The sequence below is a fragment of the Haliotis rufescens genome, unplaced genomic scaffold (genome assembly GCF_023055435.1).
Source record: "Haliotis rufescens isolate VD_foot unplaced genomic scaffold, xgHalRufe1.0.p SCAF_3, whole genome shotgun sequence".
Classification (NCBI taxonomy): Eukaryota; Metazoa; Mollusca; class Gastropoda; order Lepetellida; family Haliotidae; genus Haliotis; species Haliotis rufescens.
In genome coordinates, this window is record NW_025964001.1 from 12,059,345 (window position 1) to 12,077,282 (window position 17,938).

A 17,938-nucleotide genomic window follows, 5' to 3' on the forward strand; every position below is an offset into this window, starting at 1 on the left:
GCGATCATTGAAGAAACATAGAAATTGTGTTCGTGTGATTGAAAAGAATACTTGCAAGAAATGGAACGTGCTGTCTGTAAAGGAGACTCAAAAATTTCAAATCATTTTAAGATACTGTTTTGATCAGTGTGACCGTATCAAAGTATGTGGCAAAGTTGTAAATGAAGTTCAATCATGGGCTCTGTCAGAAGGAAGTTCAAGCCTTGATGCTCTCTTTGAACTTTACACTGTTGTGAGCCGGTCGGTCTTTAGATTTGATACAATTGATAAACTCTTGCGTGACTAAATACATTGTGTTGAAATTCCTTGTTTGTACAAATCATATGAGAAGAACTTTGAAAAGGAAGAATGGGAAAAAATAAAAATATTTGAAGTTCACTTCTCCATGGAATAGCATCAAAGATGAGTCACCAGTTCATTCTTCTGGCTACAGTAGTGATCTTTCAATCACAAAGCGCCAGGAACTGTTTGGTCAGTGTAAATGGATTTATACATTGAAAGAAACCCTACTCTACTCAACTGAAGACGCAATCAAACCCAACTCTAATAGAAAACTGGCAGCAGACAACATTGAGGGAGGTGTGTTAGAAGCAAAGATAAAGCACCTCCCATCACTGCTTGATGAAACATTCACAGACCTACTGGAAGACAACTTCTCAGGTACATTCTGTCAAGCTGTTTGTCTGGAGTGTGAGCAGATCTGCAAGGCAAAGCATTCCCCTGGCATTCACGTCTACTTGGAAGTGACGGAAGATGCTGGTGAAATAAATATTGACGACACTTTTACTTTGATTAAAAATGAACTTGTTTGTCATCACAAAGAAAGGTGTGCAGAGGTTGTGATTTTCGATTTCCGTCAACAAAGTCACCAAAAGGTTCCATCTCAGCGTGATATCGGTCAAGGACATGCACATTCAAATCTGAAGACTTCTTTGAAGAACGAGTGAGTGAGTATGGTTTTACGCCGCTTTTAGCAATATTCCAGCAATATCACGGCGGGGGACACCAGAAATGGGCTTCAAACATTGTACCTATGTCGGTAATCGAACCGTCTTCGGCGTGATGAGCGAACACTTTAACCACTAGGCTACCCGACCGCCCCGAAGAAATACACACACACACACACACACACACACACACACACACACACACACACACACACACACGTGCATGCACGTCGCTATTTCAGTGCAATAATCTTGGACGCGGCGTTAAGCCCCATTTCACCTCACCTCACCATCTTTGAAGATAGTGAAGAGGATCTGAGGGATAGCATTTGTCCGACATGCACGCCATTGCTTACACATACTGATCCGTTGGACGTACATTCATTTGATATCTTTAAAGAATGGTAATTTTACGTACCTCTACCTTTCCAAATTGTTCTTGAAACATTTATTAATTTCCAAAGTGTAAAAAAGTCTCAGAGACCTGACAAATTTGTAAAGGAAAGGGTAGAGTAGCTGTTCCTCCTTGTTGATGCCTTGTTGAACATCAACAACAAGAACTACGCTGGCATTAATCAGGAAATTAACACTGATGAGCTTTCAGCTTCTTACCACAGCAATACAAATGTGTTTGCAGTAGCATCCCAGGGTGGGCTTACTGGCAGTCTGAAGAATGCAACTGAAAGACTACAGAGACAGGCAGACCCTGACAAGTGCTATTATAACACTTTCATAAAAAATATGACCTTGACCATGAAGCACAAGATGGTAACAAACACCAGGTTTCCCTTCAAGATTGCCACCTTGTTTTCTGTTTGGACGTTCTTGTTAGGTCGTCCTTTCACAGGGATCCAGACTGAGGAGAGTCTAGGTCCTCACAAATGTGAGGAAACTTAAAACATTAATTTCACTAGTGACATATATTCCGTAATCACTCGTACCTCGTGGGTTATTCTATAAATACTCTAACTTATAGACTGAAATAATTCTTACTATGAATTATGCATGGAACTCCACAAAACAATTTCAAGTATATACACAAAGCTGACGCGATGTGGTATGACGTTGTTAACACTTACTCACTCAATTATTAAAAACACTCTAACTTGCAACTGTGTGTGTGTGCGTGTGTGCGGCCGGTGTAAATTTGGTATGTTCCTGCTTAGTCAAAGATTTACCAGTCAACGCGAACTATCAAATGTCATTGTGTGTCAGCTGTGAAGTTTCTGTGTATATGTGCAGCATTCTAAAAGATGAACATAGGGATTGTCATTATTTATATTATGGCAGGGTATATGAAATAACTTGTAAATGCTTTTATTAGGTTGAGTTCACCAAGTGGTGAACATATCAAACACAATAGGGGTCGTATCAACGGAAACATCAGGTGAGGTGAAGTGAAATGGGGTTTAACGTCGCGTCCAAGATTATTGCACTTATATAGCGACGTGCATGCTCGTGTATGTGTTTGTGTGTGTATGTGGCTGCTTGTACTAGTCCGGACTGATGCCGATTTATAGTGCTAGCACACTGAGATACCATGCCAAAGTTTAACATGAATACCCCACTCAGACACAGTATACTGACTCCGAGCCGACCAGTCCTTGTTTTAGCCACTTAATGCCGAGTGCCAGACAGGGTAACAACAAGTACCATCTTTTAACGTCTTTTGGTATGACGCGGGTGGACGCTCTACCATTAGACCACGGAGGCGGTCAGGAAACATAAGTATGAGGTAGAAGCTGGATATGTTTGGGAGGCTGTTTATACCCCGAACTCTGTCGGTGATAATCACAAGCAAAAGAAAGGTGAAGTTTTGTGTGGATTGGTTCAAACATCGACTGTTGCTTATTGGTCCCATAAACACAGGCGTTTAGGGTAACGCGAGCCTAACTCCACCGCCCCTTCCAAGGCAAGTGTTTCAGCAAAGGCAGTTTAGCAGCAGACCACATCATCTAGTGCTCTGTAAAGTATGGCCAAAGGTTGAAGATATGTCCTTGGAATAGAGGACTGGCAACAAGTTTTGTGATGCTGACTGTCCTGTATTTCATGATCGTCTTGCCTTTTGTAACATGATTCACTGGTCACATAATTGACATTATAGTCTAAGAATCAAGGGAGGTTGTTAATTAACTAAATTCCAACTTCCACCATTGTCAGCCGATTGCTAAATTATGTTCCATGAAAGTGACTAGATAGGTCTTTATTGTGAAGGTCAAATGTTCACCTGTTAGGAATTGCCCCAAACCATTTCCCCACTACTGCTGTCCTTGCTTTTGGTACCACAATCTCATTAAAATCAGACATTTTACTCTCGGGGGATACCTCTCTGTATGACCATGAATATAATCTGTTTTAAACCTCCATTGAGTTATGTCAATGAAGTTTCCCAGATTAGAGGTACAGATTTGTATCTTCACGTGTCCCTTATATGGTCGTGTTTTTTTGTCTGCTGGTGGACTTGACCCTTGAGGATGTTCTTATTTCTCCCATATATTCAGTTCAAAAAAACACAATTTTAAGAATACTGGATTTATTTGAGACTTCAGATTCAACATTGGTACAATATATAATATTCAACAAATACTTGGAAACATATCATCATATATACTTGGAAACATATCATCATATGTAGAGTAGTAGTATTCTGTACAACTTGAGAAACTGAACAAGGGAAATAACTCAAATACTGATTTGCTTATAAATGGAAGAAACTTAACCTACTATTATTGTACATAACAAGCAAATTATTTACAAAAAAGTCTGTAAAGCAAAATGTCCAAAGACACTGATGAATAAATGGAATGCTGACCATTGATATCACATGTATTACATAAGGCTGGACGGTGGGAGGCTGGGAAGGGATGAATGTACAAAGGGGAGACAACTCTGAGAGGTAGATGACATCAGTCAACCTGGGGGTTGTGCTGGAACAGGTATTCTGCCTGAAACAGAAAAGGGAAGATGATGATACTTGGTGAAATATCACATACCTCAGTCAAAAATATACAGTTCATATTTTACAGCTGGTTCTATTAATTTATTAAGTGAAAGAGGCTCATCAGAGGTCTAGAATATGTATAACTATCAAAATATTTTACATTCTTTTAACTCTAATTTTTTTTATTTTGTGTATTTTTGAAAGAAACTAGAAATAATAATATTTGTCTTACTTTCAGATGTAGTGTGTATTAATTTATTACAGTTATAGAAAGATATATGATGTCAAGTGTTATCAAGGTATCAGGGAAGGTTCAGTCAATACTAACAATATAATCAATAGGATCCTCTGGGCGTGTCTTGCAACAGTCAATGAGGCCCTGTGTGAGTGTAGGCATCACATGTTTCATGAGGAAGTTCCGCAGAGGGATGGACTGAGCCTCCAGCAGCTCATACTCCTCCCTCTTCACCTCACTGAGGCGCTGAGACTGGAACATCACAGACATGCATTGACGTTCAACTGCATTTATCATTACATGTATTAATCATAAAAACATTCATGCAAAACAAATGCTTCAGCAATCAAGGACATACTAATCCTTCCTTTGGGGGCTAGCCTAAAAGATTATTCTCAAACTAGTGAAACTAAGGCTGCTTTGGATAGAATGTTATTTTCAATGTTGTATCAGCATAATGTGGGAGGGAGCGATGCAGCTCTCTAACATTTACTGCTTTGGTGAATCCACATGCAGATATAGTATACTGTAATTAAATTAACTGGTTTGATCCAGATCAGGGCAAAGAAAAGTTATTTTGTATTCTGCAGTCACTATGTATCACAAGCCTCATAAATATATTTCTGTTGCTAGAATGGAGACATGGCTGCAATCAAGATTAGTCATAAATACCGACCCATTCCTCCTGTCTCTTCTTCCTTTCTGCAGCTTCCTCTGCCTCTCTCCTCTCTCTCTCAGCCTTCTCCTCTGCCTCCCTCTTAAGTCTCTCCTCCTCCTCCTGTCGCCTCATCTCCTCCAACTCCTCAGGGGTAGGACCTTTAAGCATTACCAAAGAAAGCAGGATTTAACAAGAGGAAGCAGAAGGTATGGGGGTCCTTTCACTTTTAACATACAATGTTACAAGGTCAAAATGAAACCTTTACCTTGATTCCTAACTTTGAAAATAAATTAACCATTTAAAGAAGAGTACAAATTACAGTAAAATTGAGCATAGCTGACACACATACATATAGAATCTTAATAAAATTGACTCTTGATATCATGAATCAAACAATGATGATAATTTTGTTTGGTGGTTGGTTGGTTTGTTGTTTAACGCCGCACTCAGCAATATTACAGCTATATGACGGCAGTCTGTAAATAATCGAGTCTGGACCAGACAATCCAGTGATTGACATCATGAGCATCGATCCACGCAATTGGGATCAATGACATGCATCAACCAAGTCAGCAAGTCTGACCACTCGATCCCGTTAGTCGCCTTTTACAACAAGTATAGTCACCTTTTACGGCAAGCATGGGTTGCTGAAGACCTATTTTATCCCGGAATCTTCACGGGTCTAATTTTGTTTGGACTCAGTCCGGACTCAACTAAAGTATATCCTTATCCAGGTTTTTTCAGGTAACAAGAGTCACTGCAGTTTCAATACAATTCTCTGTAACTTTTATTGCAGATATACCAACCATAGTTTCTTGGAGCTCCCATGATTTTCTTGACTTTCTCTACAGTTTCCTTCATCATGGGTGATCCATCTTTGGTAACGTCTAAAAGAGAAAAACGTAATAGCTTAGGGATGAATCTCAAACGTTTGTCCTATTGATGTGACAAATAGGGCTGGAACGAGTCAACATTTACTACCCGGGTACCCACCCCACGATTACCCGACCCTACCCAGGTACCCACTGTAGGTCTCAAGAGTTGGATACAAATTGTCTGATTGGGAATAGTTTTACCGTAGTCCGGGCAAAATGTATTTAGATACACGTATTAAACGATCTGGTCATGCATACACTGAAGTTAACTGAAGTTTTATTTTTATTCAAACGTATAAAAGTCAGAGGGAATGGGTGCATAGTCAGAAAGAAATATGAACATTAGTGACTTGTAGTGTAACCATAGAATTTTAGATATTTTTTGTCATAAAACAATGGGTCCGGGTAGTCCTGTGGGTACCTGGTTCCTGCTCAGTACCCACCCGACCCAATTACCCATGTTACCCGTCCTAACCCAAGTGACAAACATAGACAATTATTCAGAAACTAAGAAAGAATTCAAAGCATAACTTAATAAATTTCACTGTTTGTAGTTTGACATCTAAATCAAAATGGCAACTCACCAAGTTTTTCTGGATGGAATTCCAGTTCATCAAAGTAGTTGAGCACAGTCTCATCTTCTGTATTGATGGCACGGTATTCAGAAAGACGGCTGCCCAGTCCTTTTTCTGTGTTGTGTGTACCACTAACCACACTCTCTGGCAGGTTCATCACCCGGGCCTTTAAGAAGTCATCATTAGCATCCAGCTGGATGACAAACTCAGGCATGATAGTCCTGTCAAAATTACCTCCCTTAGCTGCCTCCTCCGCCTCTTCATCATCTTCAGCTTCAGTGGAAAGAACATGTATGTCAGAATAGTTTTTACACCTTAATAATATCGTAAAGCTATCCACATACATAAAATAAATAATCAAGATATTATTTATTCAATTATAATGCCACAATCTTTGAGTGTGATGTGATTTCATTTTCATCCGAGACTAATACTGAAATCATAAGACACTGGTGTTATCCTATAAACATGTATTCTACATAACAATAAGAGCAAACCTACATATAATGGGTGTACCCAAATCTATAACAACCATTATCATACTGCCAACATACTTGCAAACAGATCTCTTGCTTGCTCCAGGGTTTTTGGATATCCATCCAAGATGAAACCCTGATTTTGGCAGGGCATTGAGTGGAGCTTGTCTCTGAAGAACTTGATGACGTACTGGTCCTCAATGCGGTTGTTGTTCTGCTCACGACTTTCGTTGATCTGTTCCAGCAGCTCCTGAGCCTCCTGAGCTGAACCATCATCGTCCTCATTGTCTTCAGCATCAGCTCGTTTAGCCTTGGCCTCCTGGAATGTAAAAAAAACAAACCCATTAAAACTTTAGAACACATATTCATATGAACAAACCTTTGGATGCTTGTACCCATTAGTTAGCTACATATGTATGTGTTCCTGTACTCTGGAACATTCTTGACCTGATACAATGTTCCCTGAAAAAACAAGGCAAAAAATATACTTTCCTGAGTACCATACCAGAGTAATAGATGTGCATGTATCACTGTACACAAGAATTAGCATACTAACCAGTATCTCTATCTCGTCATCAATGACCTTCTTGATCTGGATGTGGTGGAGTTTGTAGTGCTCACACAGCTGCTTGGCTATTGTAGACTTGCCCGATGCAGGGGGACCCACAATCACCGCACGGAGAGGCTGAAACAGGCAAGCAGTGGAGATGCTGGTCATTGGATTCAGTAGAGGTTGTGTATTTTGTAATACCTTTCCTGTGAGAAAGGTTATGACAACAAATGAAAGGGACATGTGGCATGTCTATAATATATCAGTTTCATTGAACAGGAACTTTTATGTTTTAACCAGCAATGTAATTCTTCATCAGCTGCTATCCTACACTTAATAGTAACTATTACATTATAGACATATATTGCCATAAGTATAAGGGTAAACTGTCTGAGAAAGGGCATAGTCTAAGAACAGTGTTTAACCCTGCCAGGTCGTGCTGACCTGCAATGCCCGTGCATCCTTGTATTCCTTGGTAACCAGCGGGATGTTCTCCTTGATGCCGCCCTCAGCCACCCAGTTGATGCGCATGCTCTCTTTGACATGGACAGCATCCATACGCAGATTCACCAGCAGCATGTCAAAGTCAGCTTGCTGTAACAACAGACAAAAATAATCAAAATTATAATTGCTGATATTGCCTAAATGTCTTTGACTTTAAAGTCATTCATATCGCATATAATATACAATACAATGTGGAACATTGTGCAATGTAAATGAGGAGAAGGAAACTAGTTTTAGGATTCAATGAAATTCAATATTAGTCTTAGGAGACAACATCAACAAGGTGTAATTAGGGCATTGTACGTTTCCCTACCTCAATGTCCTTGCTGAGCAGCGCTTCCTCCTTGGTGATGAACTTGACCCTGCCCGTGCCCAGTTGGGTGCTCACTTCCTGCCAACAGATGAATAGTAACGTAGAGGTGTCAACATACACCAGTGATGTACAGGTGTTAACATACACCAGTGATGTAAGGTGTTAACATACACAGATGACCAGTGATGTACAGGTGTTAACATATACCAGTGATGTAAGGTGTTAACATACACCAGTGATGTACAGGTGTTAACATACACCAGTGATGTACAGGTGTTAACATACACCAGTGATGTACAGATGTTAACATACACAGATGACCACTGATGTACAGGTGTTAACATACACCAGTGATGTACAGGTGTTAACATACATAGATGACCAGTGATGTAAGGTGTTAACATACACAGATGACCAGTGATGTAAGGTGTTAACATACACCAGTGATGTACAGGTGTTAACATACACCAGTGATGTACAGGTGTTAACATACACCAGTGATGTACAGGTGTTAACATACACAGATGACCAGATTACAAATAAGAGACAATTGTCAAAAGAGGACATGTTTCACACAATTGTATACATGCACTTCTACAAGTAACAAAGAATATGAACATACACAGTATTGAGTGCCAAATAAGGCACATTGGCCAACATACATTCTTACAAATGAAAAAATAATGCACACATGATGAATTCTATTGTGATTGCCAACATCCAATAAGTACTTCTTAACAATGGTTACAATTCCTCTGCTGCTAGCCTGAAGAAAAACAGTACTAACTATTTATGAGGTCTGCAGTTACCTTGACAATCTCCTCCAGTGTATTCTGGGCGTCATCTTTTGCAATGAGGTACCGCACCTTAGGACGTGAATCAGCAACATTCTGGATCACTCTGAAACATCCAACATCTCGTTAAATTTCAGAAAATGAAGGTTTCACTCTTACTCAAGGTGACACAGTAATATTCCACATTAAGTCTCATACACGACTGTGTAAATACATCAACTCACCCTGCCAGGTCCTTGATGTGGATCGTGGGGATGACATTCTGCCCATTGCCGAAACACTGCAGCTGCTGAACATTGTGCCACGCTGACTAAAACCAGAAATTATTATTGCTGTTAACATTCACAACAGTTTTGGTGCATCATCTACATTTGAAATTAGGCAGGAAAGTCAAGGTGTCCTTGTCATGACCCTGAGGTTAAAAACCAAATATTTAAGGGGTCATAGATTCAAATACTACAGCGGAAATCCTCAAGGACGCCAGGACCCCCCTTAATTTCAAACACTAATCATGATGCATGTGTATCAAGAGCACATGTTATTTGACATGGCAATGAATTGAAAAATACAATTTTCTGGTGGTATGCGCAAGGATTCTCAAGCCAATGTAAGTCTGATGACTCAAGATTACTAAATATGGTTTGGTTGAGTCACTAGTTATTCTGACTGATGATTGATCTCCATGTCTTGTATCGTGACCATGAGTTTCCATGTCTTGTATTGTGACCTTACTATCGAGATACATGAGATCAGGACAATGTGAATCATGGAAGCCCTACAGTGACATCTTAACTCAATGAGGCACAGGTGTCCCAGTCAACTAAGGTGCCACAATTCACCTTGCAGAGTTGCCTCCCTTGGGTACTCGAGAAACCTGTGATTGTGGGTTCGAATCCTGGTTTGCCCCGATAATGTTGCTAGTCAGCACCATACCTGTCTTCATGGGTTCTACCAAAGAGGTAAACGTCTAAGACCTGCATCAATTTGGGATTTCTTCACACATTCAGCCGACATATGCCATGACGCTACTGGAATACTGTTCAAAGCAGCATTAAAAGCAACTCATTCATTCATTCACTCACTCAACAAATCTGGAATATGTAGTGGACATAGACATGCTCACAAACCTTGAACAGGAAGTGGAAGATGTTTTCTTCAGCTCCATAGGTGAGACCAGAGCAGATGACATAGGTCACTAGCTTGGCTTTGTTCTGTAGATGCAAAATGGAAGAAAATGGAGAACGACAAAAGGCTGATTTATTTGCACTAAAAATATATGAAATTTAAAAGTAAATAAACGTATAAAAAATGTATTCAGCATTGATTCCAGAACCAGGACAAATTTTTACCAGAGATATTACCTTTGTATGATATAATTACATGTACTCATCATAACACTCCACTGATTGTACATCCAAAAACACAATCTCATTAAAATCAGATCTTAGTGCATGATACTGCTACACAATGATCTTTGTGAAGCGGTAGCAAGCACTAAGATTTGATTTTAATGACATTGTCAAAGAACACCAATTGACAGCATTACATACATGATATGAGATGACGTGTGATCACATGTATTATATAACTACAAAAAAGTAGGAACATACTGTTTTGCCCAGCTTGATAACAGTTTTCTCAGCACTGATGTGTTCCTTGAAATTTGGGTGTGGCTTTCTCCTCCTGTAGTCATCTTCTGTGAAGGGTATTTCAGGATCATCCTGCAAGCCAGAAATCATCAGTAATTACAACCTACCAATAACAACAGCTGTCATATCCACAGGACAACAGCAAATATCTTTAGGAGTCTTTAGTGTTAATGTACGACTCAAAAGAAGTTAAAGAACACCTGTTTCTTTCACATCACTATAATTAATCGGCCATGCCATGGCATATCAACTTTGATAATATGAAAGTATTCTTTAACTTAGTTTAAGTATAACACAGCAAAAGAGGGGGTGAGGGTGGGTATTATTGATCTAAGCAGCTAATATTTGTTGCCAAAAATATGTTAACAATAAAAACAGAAATGTTTGTCCTTACGTCTGAGTAATATCAACAAGTTATCACAGGTATGGCATTCAGTCTACAATAGAGGCATCATACATAGCCACACAACTGAGTGTTGGATTCCTCTCAAAGTACTACATGTACCAGGTACAATCAACAGTCCTTCCAGCTAAAGCCATTCTTTCTTCAACTCCCGACCGCCTCCGTGGTCTAGTGGTAGAGTGTCCGCCCAGAGACGGAAGGTCCGGGGTTCAATCCCCGGCTGCGTCATACCAAAAGACGTTAAAAGATGGTACTTGTTGTTATCCTGTCTGGCGCTCGGCATTAAGGGGCTAAAACAAGGACTGGTCGGCTCAGAGTCAGTATACTGTGTCTGAGTGAGGTATTTATGTTAAACTGCGGCATGGTATCTCAGTTGGCTAGCACTATAAATCGGCATCAGTCCAGACTAGTACAAGCAGCCACACAAACACACACACATATATGCACGTCGCTATATAAGTGCAATAATCATGGACACAACGTTAAACCCCATTTCACCTCATCGTCTTCAACTCCCACAAGAAGCAAGGAGAATGACTAAGTAATGCAAGAGTGCAAGAACTCACAGGATCCAGGGGCTTGCTCTTTGCCCAGGTCATACAGGAGGAGATGAGGATAAACATCTTCGACTTCTCCATCTTCTCCAGATCAGAATGGAGCTCTGTAATAAAACATGAGACAACATGGTTACAACATGAATAATTGTTTGTTTGGGATTCCGTTAGAACTAGTTTTCAAGATATCAGCGCAATCTATTATAGACAACCTCCTCACCTGATACTGCCCACACAGCTTCATCAATCTGGTCTGGATCCTCTGTGATGTCATAAACGACAACATCACACTCCACAAGCTGTTCATACAGCTGGTCCTTGTTCTCAAACTGTGAAAAGTAGACATAAATATATGTCAATACAACCTATGCAACAGCTTTTTCCTAATCACAAACTTAATCTTAACATTAATCATATTAACGTAGCATGCAATCTATGGATTCAGGGAGTATACTGACCAAATTTGATTAACTCAAATACTGTTTCTTCTTTTTAAATGTTTACTTATTTGTAATGATTTTTTAATAATGAATGTGAAATACTTCATCCCATGATTTTATTATATTTAAGATGAGTTTCGGACACAATAATGTGAATGACATCTCACCAGAATGAGTTCCTTGACGAAATCTGGTTTAGGCTTTCCCCTGTCTTTGAGAGTACCAACAATTTCATAGCAGCCCTCTTTGACGGTGGGGATGATGGAGCTGTCAGTGGACTTTGCATCATCTTCCTCCTCTTGCTCCTCCAGGGAAGATCCAACCACACACCGGGACAGGAACTGTTGAGGAATACCATTGCAACATTTAAATATTTCAACCTGATATCATTCTACACACAACATTCAAAATTATATCCTTTTCATCACAAAAGCCTACGATAATTTGGATGGGAATCAGTTGGTATTTTTTCATCGACCTTTTACATGTTGTTTCAATCAAACTGTCACTGTTTACTTTAAAGAAATTGGAGTAGGTGATAACAGCAATAATAATGACCAAAATTAAAATAAATAACAGCTATGAATTTGATTAAATACAGTATTAGATCCCACAATTAGAGTGGACAAATGCTTATTAACTTCAATAAAATGAAATTAAATAATGATTATTATGTTACGAATATAAAGATCAAAGATATTTGCATAATTCACAACTCATCATCAGTTGATTTTGTATCATGATTCATTATTCACCTCTTATTCAAAGCAAATAAATGAAAACTTTCAACTTTGATTCATTTGAGTATTATCACAGACATTAAAAACAATCTACTCTCTTCAGATTGCATCCAGAGACAAGATGATAGAATTTTGTCTACTTTACCTACAAAAAATACTATAATAACAACATCTTAAATCTCATTAAAATCAGATTTTTTACTCTGGTTGGATATCTCTCTTCATCTAGATCAGAGGACACCTCCATAGAAGGTTGTGTCAGGTGAATGCTGAGCAAACTTTGACTGTCCAAACTAAATGAAAGATGCATGGGTTCTTGAGCCAATCAGATGTCAGTTTTCTAAAATGATTTAACCTCCTTGTTTTGCCATATTGATTTAGAAATGTTTTGTTTGTAGAAATGAAAACCCACAAAGAACACAAATATTTCTCCCTTTTGGGCATAGATGCCATGTCGCTCAGAAATGACAGGGTGTAAAAGACCCTGTGATTGTGTTCGTTTTTGAGATTCAGAAATCCAATATCCATGTCTGAATGATCTGACGGTTACTGACTGTTGAACATGATTACTGTCAGTTGTAGCTGATTCTAAAAGATGAACGTAAGATAAACAACAGTGTAACAAATATCAATGATTAGTAAATGAGAAAATAATAAACAAACGTGTACACAACATATGTGCGGAATAGCAACATTAAAGGGGCACTGATCTAAAGCAATTCCCTGGGACTGGTTGTTGCCTTTGTTAATGTTTTTTCCCCGGGCCTGTGAGTACCCGGATGATACGCAATGCAACTGAGCGTGACAAGAGACTGGGCTACCGTCTGCAAGGACAGCTAAATAAACTTGGAGGCAATATTTGTTTTATGCATTTTTGAACACTGATTGGTTAACTGTGATCTATAAAGATTTCAACAAAGGGCGCATGTTAATTAATTTCTTCAGCCTTAACAAACAGACAAAAAGAACGGCGGAGCTCATCGGATGTCGTCATTTGGAAATACCCCAGATGGTTATAGTTTAATACTAAAAAAAATATCCATGCAGTGAAAGCATTTTCGGATTTCGGATTGCGTCGATAATACGATTACTATACTTCCTTGTTGTCATCCACGTTTTCTGATATAACCCTACACTTGTGTATTTCTCGTCATTCACTTGATGCTCAGTTATTTATTACAGGTACAATTAGTGGTAGCACCACTTAGATTACCTGACAAAGGTTCCCATTTGGCATTTATTGTGTCTGGGGTAATTATTCATTCTAATTCCAGGTTTCAAGTGAGGTGAAATGTGTGTTATGTAATATGCACGTGGCAGCCCAGCAAGAGATGAATGATCAGTTGATTTACTTTTTTTGTAAATCAACGGATCGTTCCTAGTCATCAAAGGATTAACAGAAAATACGTTGATTGATTAATCACTGTTATCTTGCACAGTGGATATGTCAAAAGTGAGTACACTCATATCATGGCATGAAGTGCCGATGTAAAAACAACATATTTTGTTCAAAGGGTTAACTGATAATGGTTGGTTGATTGCTCATTGTTATTTATCACTCAATGGATTTTTTAGGAACCGTGGACGCTATGAAAATTGTTGTCACGTCAGACTTTCTCAGCCAACCCTTGAGACTTGACACCTATGTGAAACACCTGAAACAATCTAAGTGATCAGTTGAGAAACGAACATGGGTTATAATATCCCGAAACGATATATATCTTATAAAATATTTGATTGTCACAGAGACACATGACATCGAATAAGTTTCTTTGTACAGCTGCAGACGAGTGGGATATTGTTCCTTTGTGTGGATATTCACGGATACATTCCTCGATCAAGGAAGCTGCCTAAACTTACACACATAAATTTGGTAGGTTGTAATTATGGTATTTGCATTTTGTCTTCCTTCATTTGCAGTAGCATTGAACCGATTCGTTCTTGTTCCTCTACGTCTTGGTTGGGAAATTCTTCAATGCGCGATAGACGTTGTTTTCACAAGTCTTTTTCTTTGTAAGTGTGTATATATTACTGTCAATTTGTAAAATGTGATTCTCTCAGGCAATTTGTAAAATGTGTAAATATTTCAGTCATTTGGACTGAAAAATCCGTCCAGATTGACTAAAATTGATTAAGACGACCAAAAGGGCCTAAAAACATCACAATAGATTATTATGTAGGATTAGAAGCCAAACAATATAGAAATGTACTTTTCAACGTAACATTTTCAGTCTCTTGGTGATGACATTACCCATCAAAATGTTTGGAATTCGTTATCATAATAATACAGATGAAAATGTTTTTCAGTCAATTTGTAAAATAACTGAATATTTGGGCGTTTAATAAATTTGAAAATGTTACACATTTTGACAGTAAAAGAATATACACACTATAAAAAAAAGCAATGCTCAGGTGAAATATTTACTTTGTGTTGCAAGTCTAAATAGTGTAAACGAAAATCGCAAAATTACCAAGCAAGTGACTTATCAAAACTTCGTCACCATTACCGATGCTACCCACAAAAATACCTACATTTCCTTATTATCTCGAAAACTGTATTTCATTTTGTTGATCAATATGACCATACGCCCTTATTGCTACCCATAAAAGTGACTAATGCACTTACGAATGGCGCAGCACAGGTCACGAACTAGTCTAGATTTCTGCTATACATCCGGGTACTCACTGGGAAAAAACAATAACAAAGGCAACAACCAGTCCTGGGGAATTGCTTTAGACCAGTGCCCCTTTAAAATCACTTCAAAACATCATTTGATGTTTAATCTTTTGTTTATTTGGGTTTTTATCCTGAAGTTATTTCTAACCTTAAAGGGCCTATTTTCCATATGAAAATATAACAGGTTGTGTGTGTTTATGTGTAATTATAGGATAAATGATTGCAATGATTTTTAAAGTATCCCAAATAAATGATTTACACCTACAATCCCCAATCAATGACTTCGGGACTTCACCTACAGGGTCATGCATCAAATCACTGATTACCTTAGATTATCAGAACATTACTCCCATGGATGTAAACATTCCCAAGTTATGTTGTTCTTTGGGAATGATTTGATCTTCTCTTTCTATATTATTTTGAGTTTTCAAGATTACCTGTATGCATAGTATTGTAGCCTATTCACAAATTATCATAAGGTGTCAAGAGTGATGTTCTTCACTTTAGCATATATTCTGGTTGGTTACATTTAAAATAGGGCTCGGTGATATCCTACAACTACCCAAATAGGTATTATTAGGAGGTAATTTCAGATGATTGTGTTAATATTTGATTTCACAAAAACACGCATTCGCGAACCTGAACAAATTGACCACGATCGATTCTGTTAGTGTATTTATTAGCATGCCAATGACAAATAGTTAAAAAACCCAACATAGTTACTAACCTGCGCGAGATTTCTCCCTTGATATTGGTCTACATGATTAATAAACATGCGTTTACTTTTCGGACGCAAATCGACATCTTCTTGTGTACTCGCCATTTTGCTTGCTGTCACCGTTGCTAAGCGTCAAATGGTTCCGTAAGGGGGAGCTACTCTTGTATTTATCCCCCGCTAAAAACAAGTCCATACTGGCAGTTGGCAATGCGACGGTAATCTCATTGCAAACAGTTTAACCATAATAAACAGCGAGTAAGACTTTGTGTTCTGTATATTTCTTCTAATAGCCCTACATGTTTTTCGAGCGATGTGTGTGTGTGTGTGTGTGTGTGTGTGTGTGTGTGTGTGTGTGTGTGTGTGTGTGTTTGTGTTTGTGTGTGTGTGTGATGCGTGAAATATTGTGAAAATAAGAGAAAAGTAGAAAATGTATTCGAAATAAAAAAATGTAAACAAGTTATTTTGCGTGTTTTTCATGTCCATTAAATATGCCATGACAAACAAGGTAAAGTGTATTCCTTATTGTTAATTACGATAACAAATATATATGCTGCGTTACATGACTTTCTATGTCCAACGATGTCCAAGTAATATTCTGAAAAGAGTATTTTAAATCATTTGTATGATAATATCAAATAATAATATCGTGTTTATATATGATCTGTTCCGGGATCGTATTTTAGGTAATGCTTTAAGCACACTGTTATTCATGATTAGTGAGTGAGTGAGGATGGTTTTACGCCGCATTAAGTAATATCCCAGCAATATCACGGCGGAGGACATCAGAAATGGGCTTCAGAAATTGTATCCAAGTGGGGAATCGAACCCGGAACTTCGGTGTGACGAGCAACGTTTTAACCACTTCGCTACCTACAGCCCCTTTAGCATGGCCACATGTTCATAGGTACTGTACATTTGTGTGAATGTACAGATATAACCACCAAACAATAATATTGTGTTGATTCCCGAAATTTATGTTTCTATTTGATTGAAAGAAAGTGTTGAGATAACAATTACTCCCTAATGGTTACAGCAGCGTAAAATAACAGTATTGATTCAAATTGGTATTATCACAAATGAGTTTTGTCTATTTGACAGAAGCGTTCCTAAAATGTATGTATAAGTCCCAACGACATTTTGTTCGATTCTTCTATCTGCTGTCAGACATTTTTCAGGTGAACCTCAAGCATGTCAAGAAGTGGTCAATGATTAAAAACAACTCGCGGTATGAAGTACAATAACGCAAATATTCAGTTTCAAATTGAATAAAATCTAGCTGATTATTTTTTATATGTTGTATTGAGTTTGCCTAGGGTAACTCAGTTCATAAATGCAATCACTGACCAAGCTTGTTATCAAATCAATAAACACTCTTCAGTTGACTCTGTATTGTCAGACAATATTGTACAGTGACGATGTTTCAGACAGGTATGTTTTCCTTTCCCCTACATCCAATTTCGCCTCCAATGTTCCTGGAGGTCATTTGGAAGTGTGGCCACACCACTCCTTGTTTATGTGCACATTACCACTGCTTCTTCTTTGTGGGAATATTTCTAATCATTTTCACATACCCGAAACAATAAAACTCCCTTCCATTCTACGACGATGACATAATATGTGGATCACTGTTGGCGGAGATGGAGTCTCAGATTTTTCAGAAGGTTGCCGATTAGAAATCGCTGATTCCCGAAATTAATGAAGGCATTTTGTGCATTTATACTTCAGCAAGCAGATAAAATGACGTTTGAAAACCCCGAGCCAAACGTAGACGGACTGTCTATTTGACCAGGTCTTGTTCCTCTTTAAATGTTAAGACTCGAAAGTCGGAAAGCCCCATGCATATGACTGCCTATGACTCAAGTGACAAATAGTGAGTGAGTGAGTATGGT

The 17,938-nt window shown here is 38.4% G+C and overlaps 1 protein-coding gene across 1 annotated transcript; it reads right to left on the reverse strand.

Annotated features, from left to right (window-relative positions):
* Positions 1-3,463: 3,463 nt before the first annotated feature.
* Positions 3,464-16,210, reverse strand: LOC124124370 (adenylate kinase 7-like). The gene is made up of 17 exons (XM_046487509.2): positions 16,059-16,210; positions 12,082-12,255; positions 11,695-11,803; positions 11,487-11,581; positions 10,479-10,589; positions 9,996-10,079; positions 9,093-9,178; positions 8,884-8,974; positions 8,075-8,152; positions 7,702-7,851; positions 7,264-7,392; positions 6,786-7,026; positions 6,241-6,504; positions 5,588-5,668; positions 4,800-4,939; positions 4,217-4,375; positions 3,464-3,892 (listed from the first exon to the last, which is right to left on the reverse strand). Exons 1-17 carry the CDS (start codon positions 16,152-16,154, stop codon positions 3,854-3,856), a joined length of 2,127 nt encoding a protein of 708 aa, XP_046343465.1. The 5' UTR covers positions 16,155-16,210; the 3' UTR covers positions 3,464-3,853.
* Positions 16,211-17,938: the final 1,728 nt, after the last annotated feature.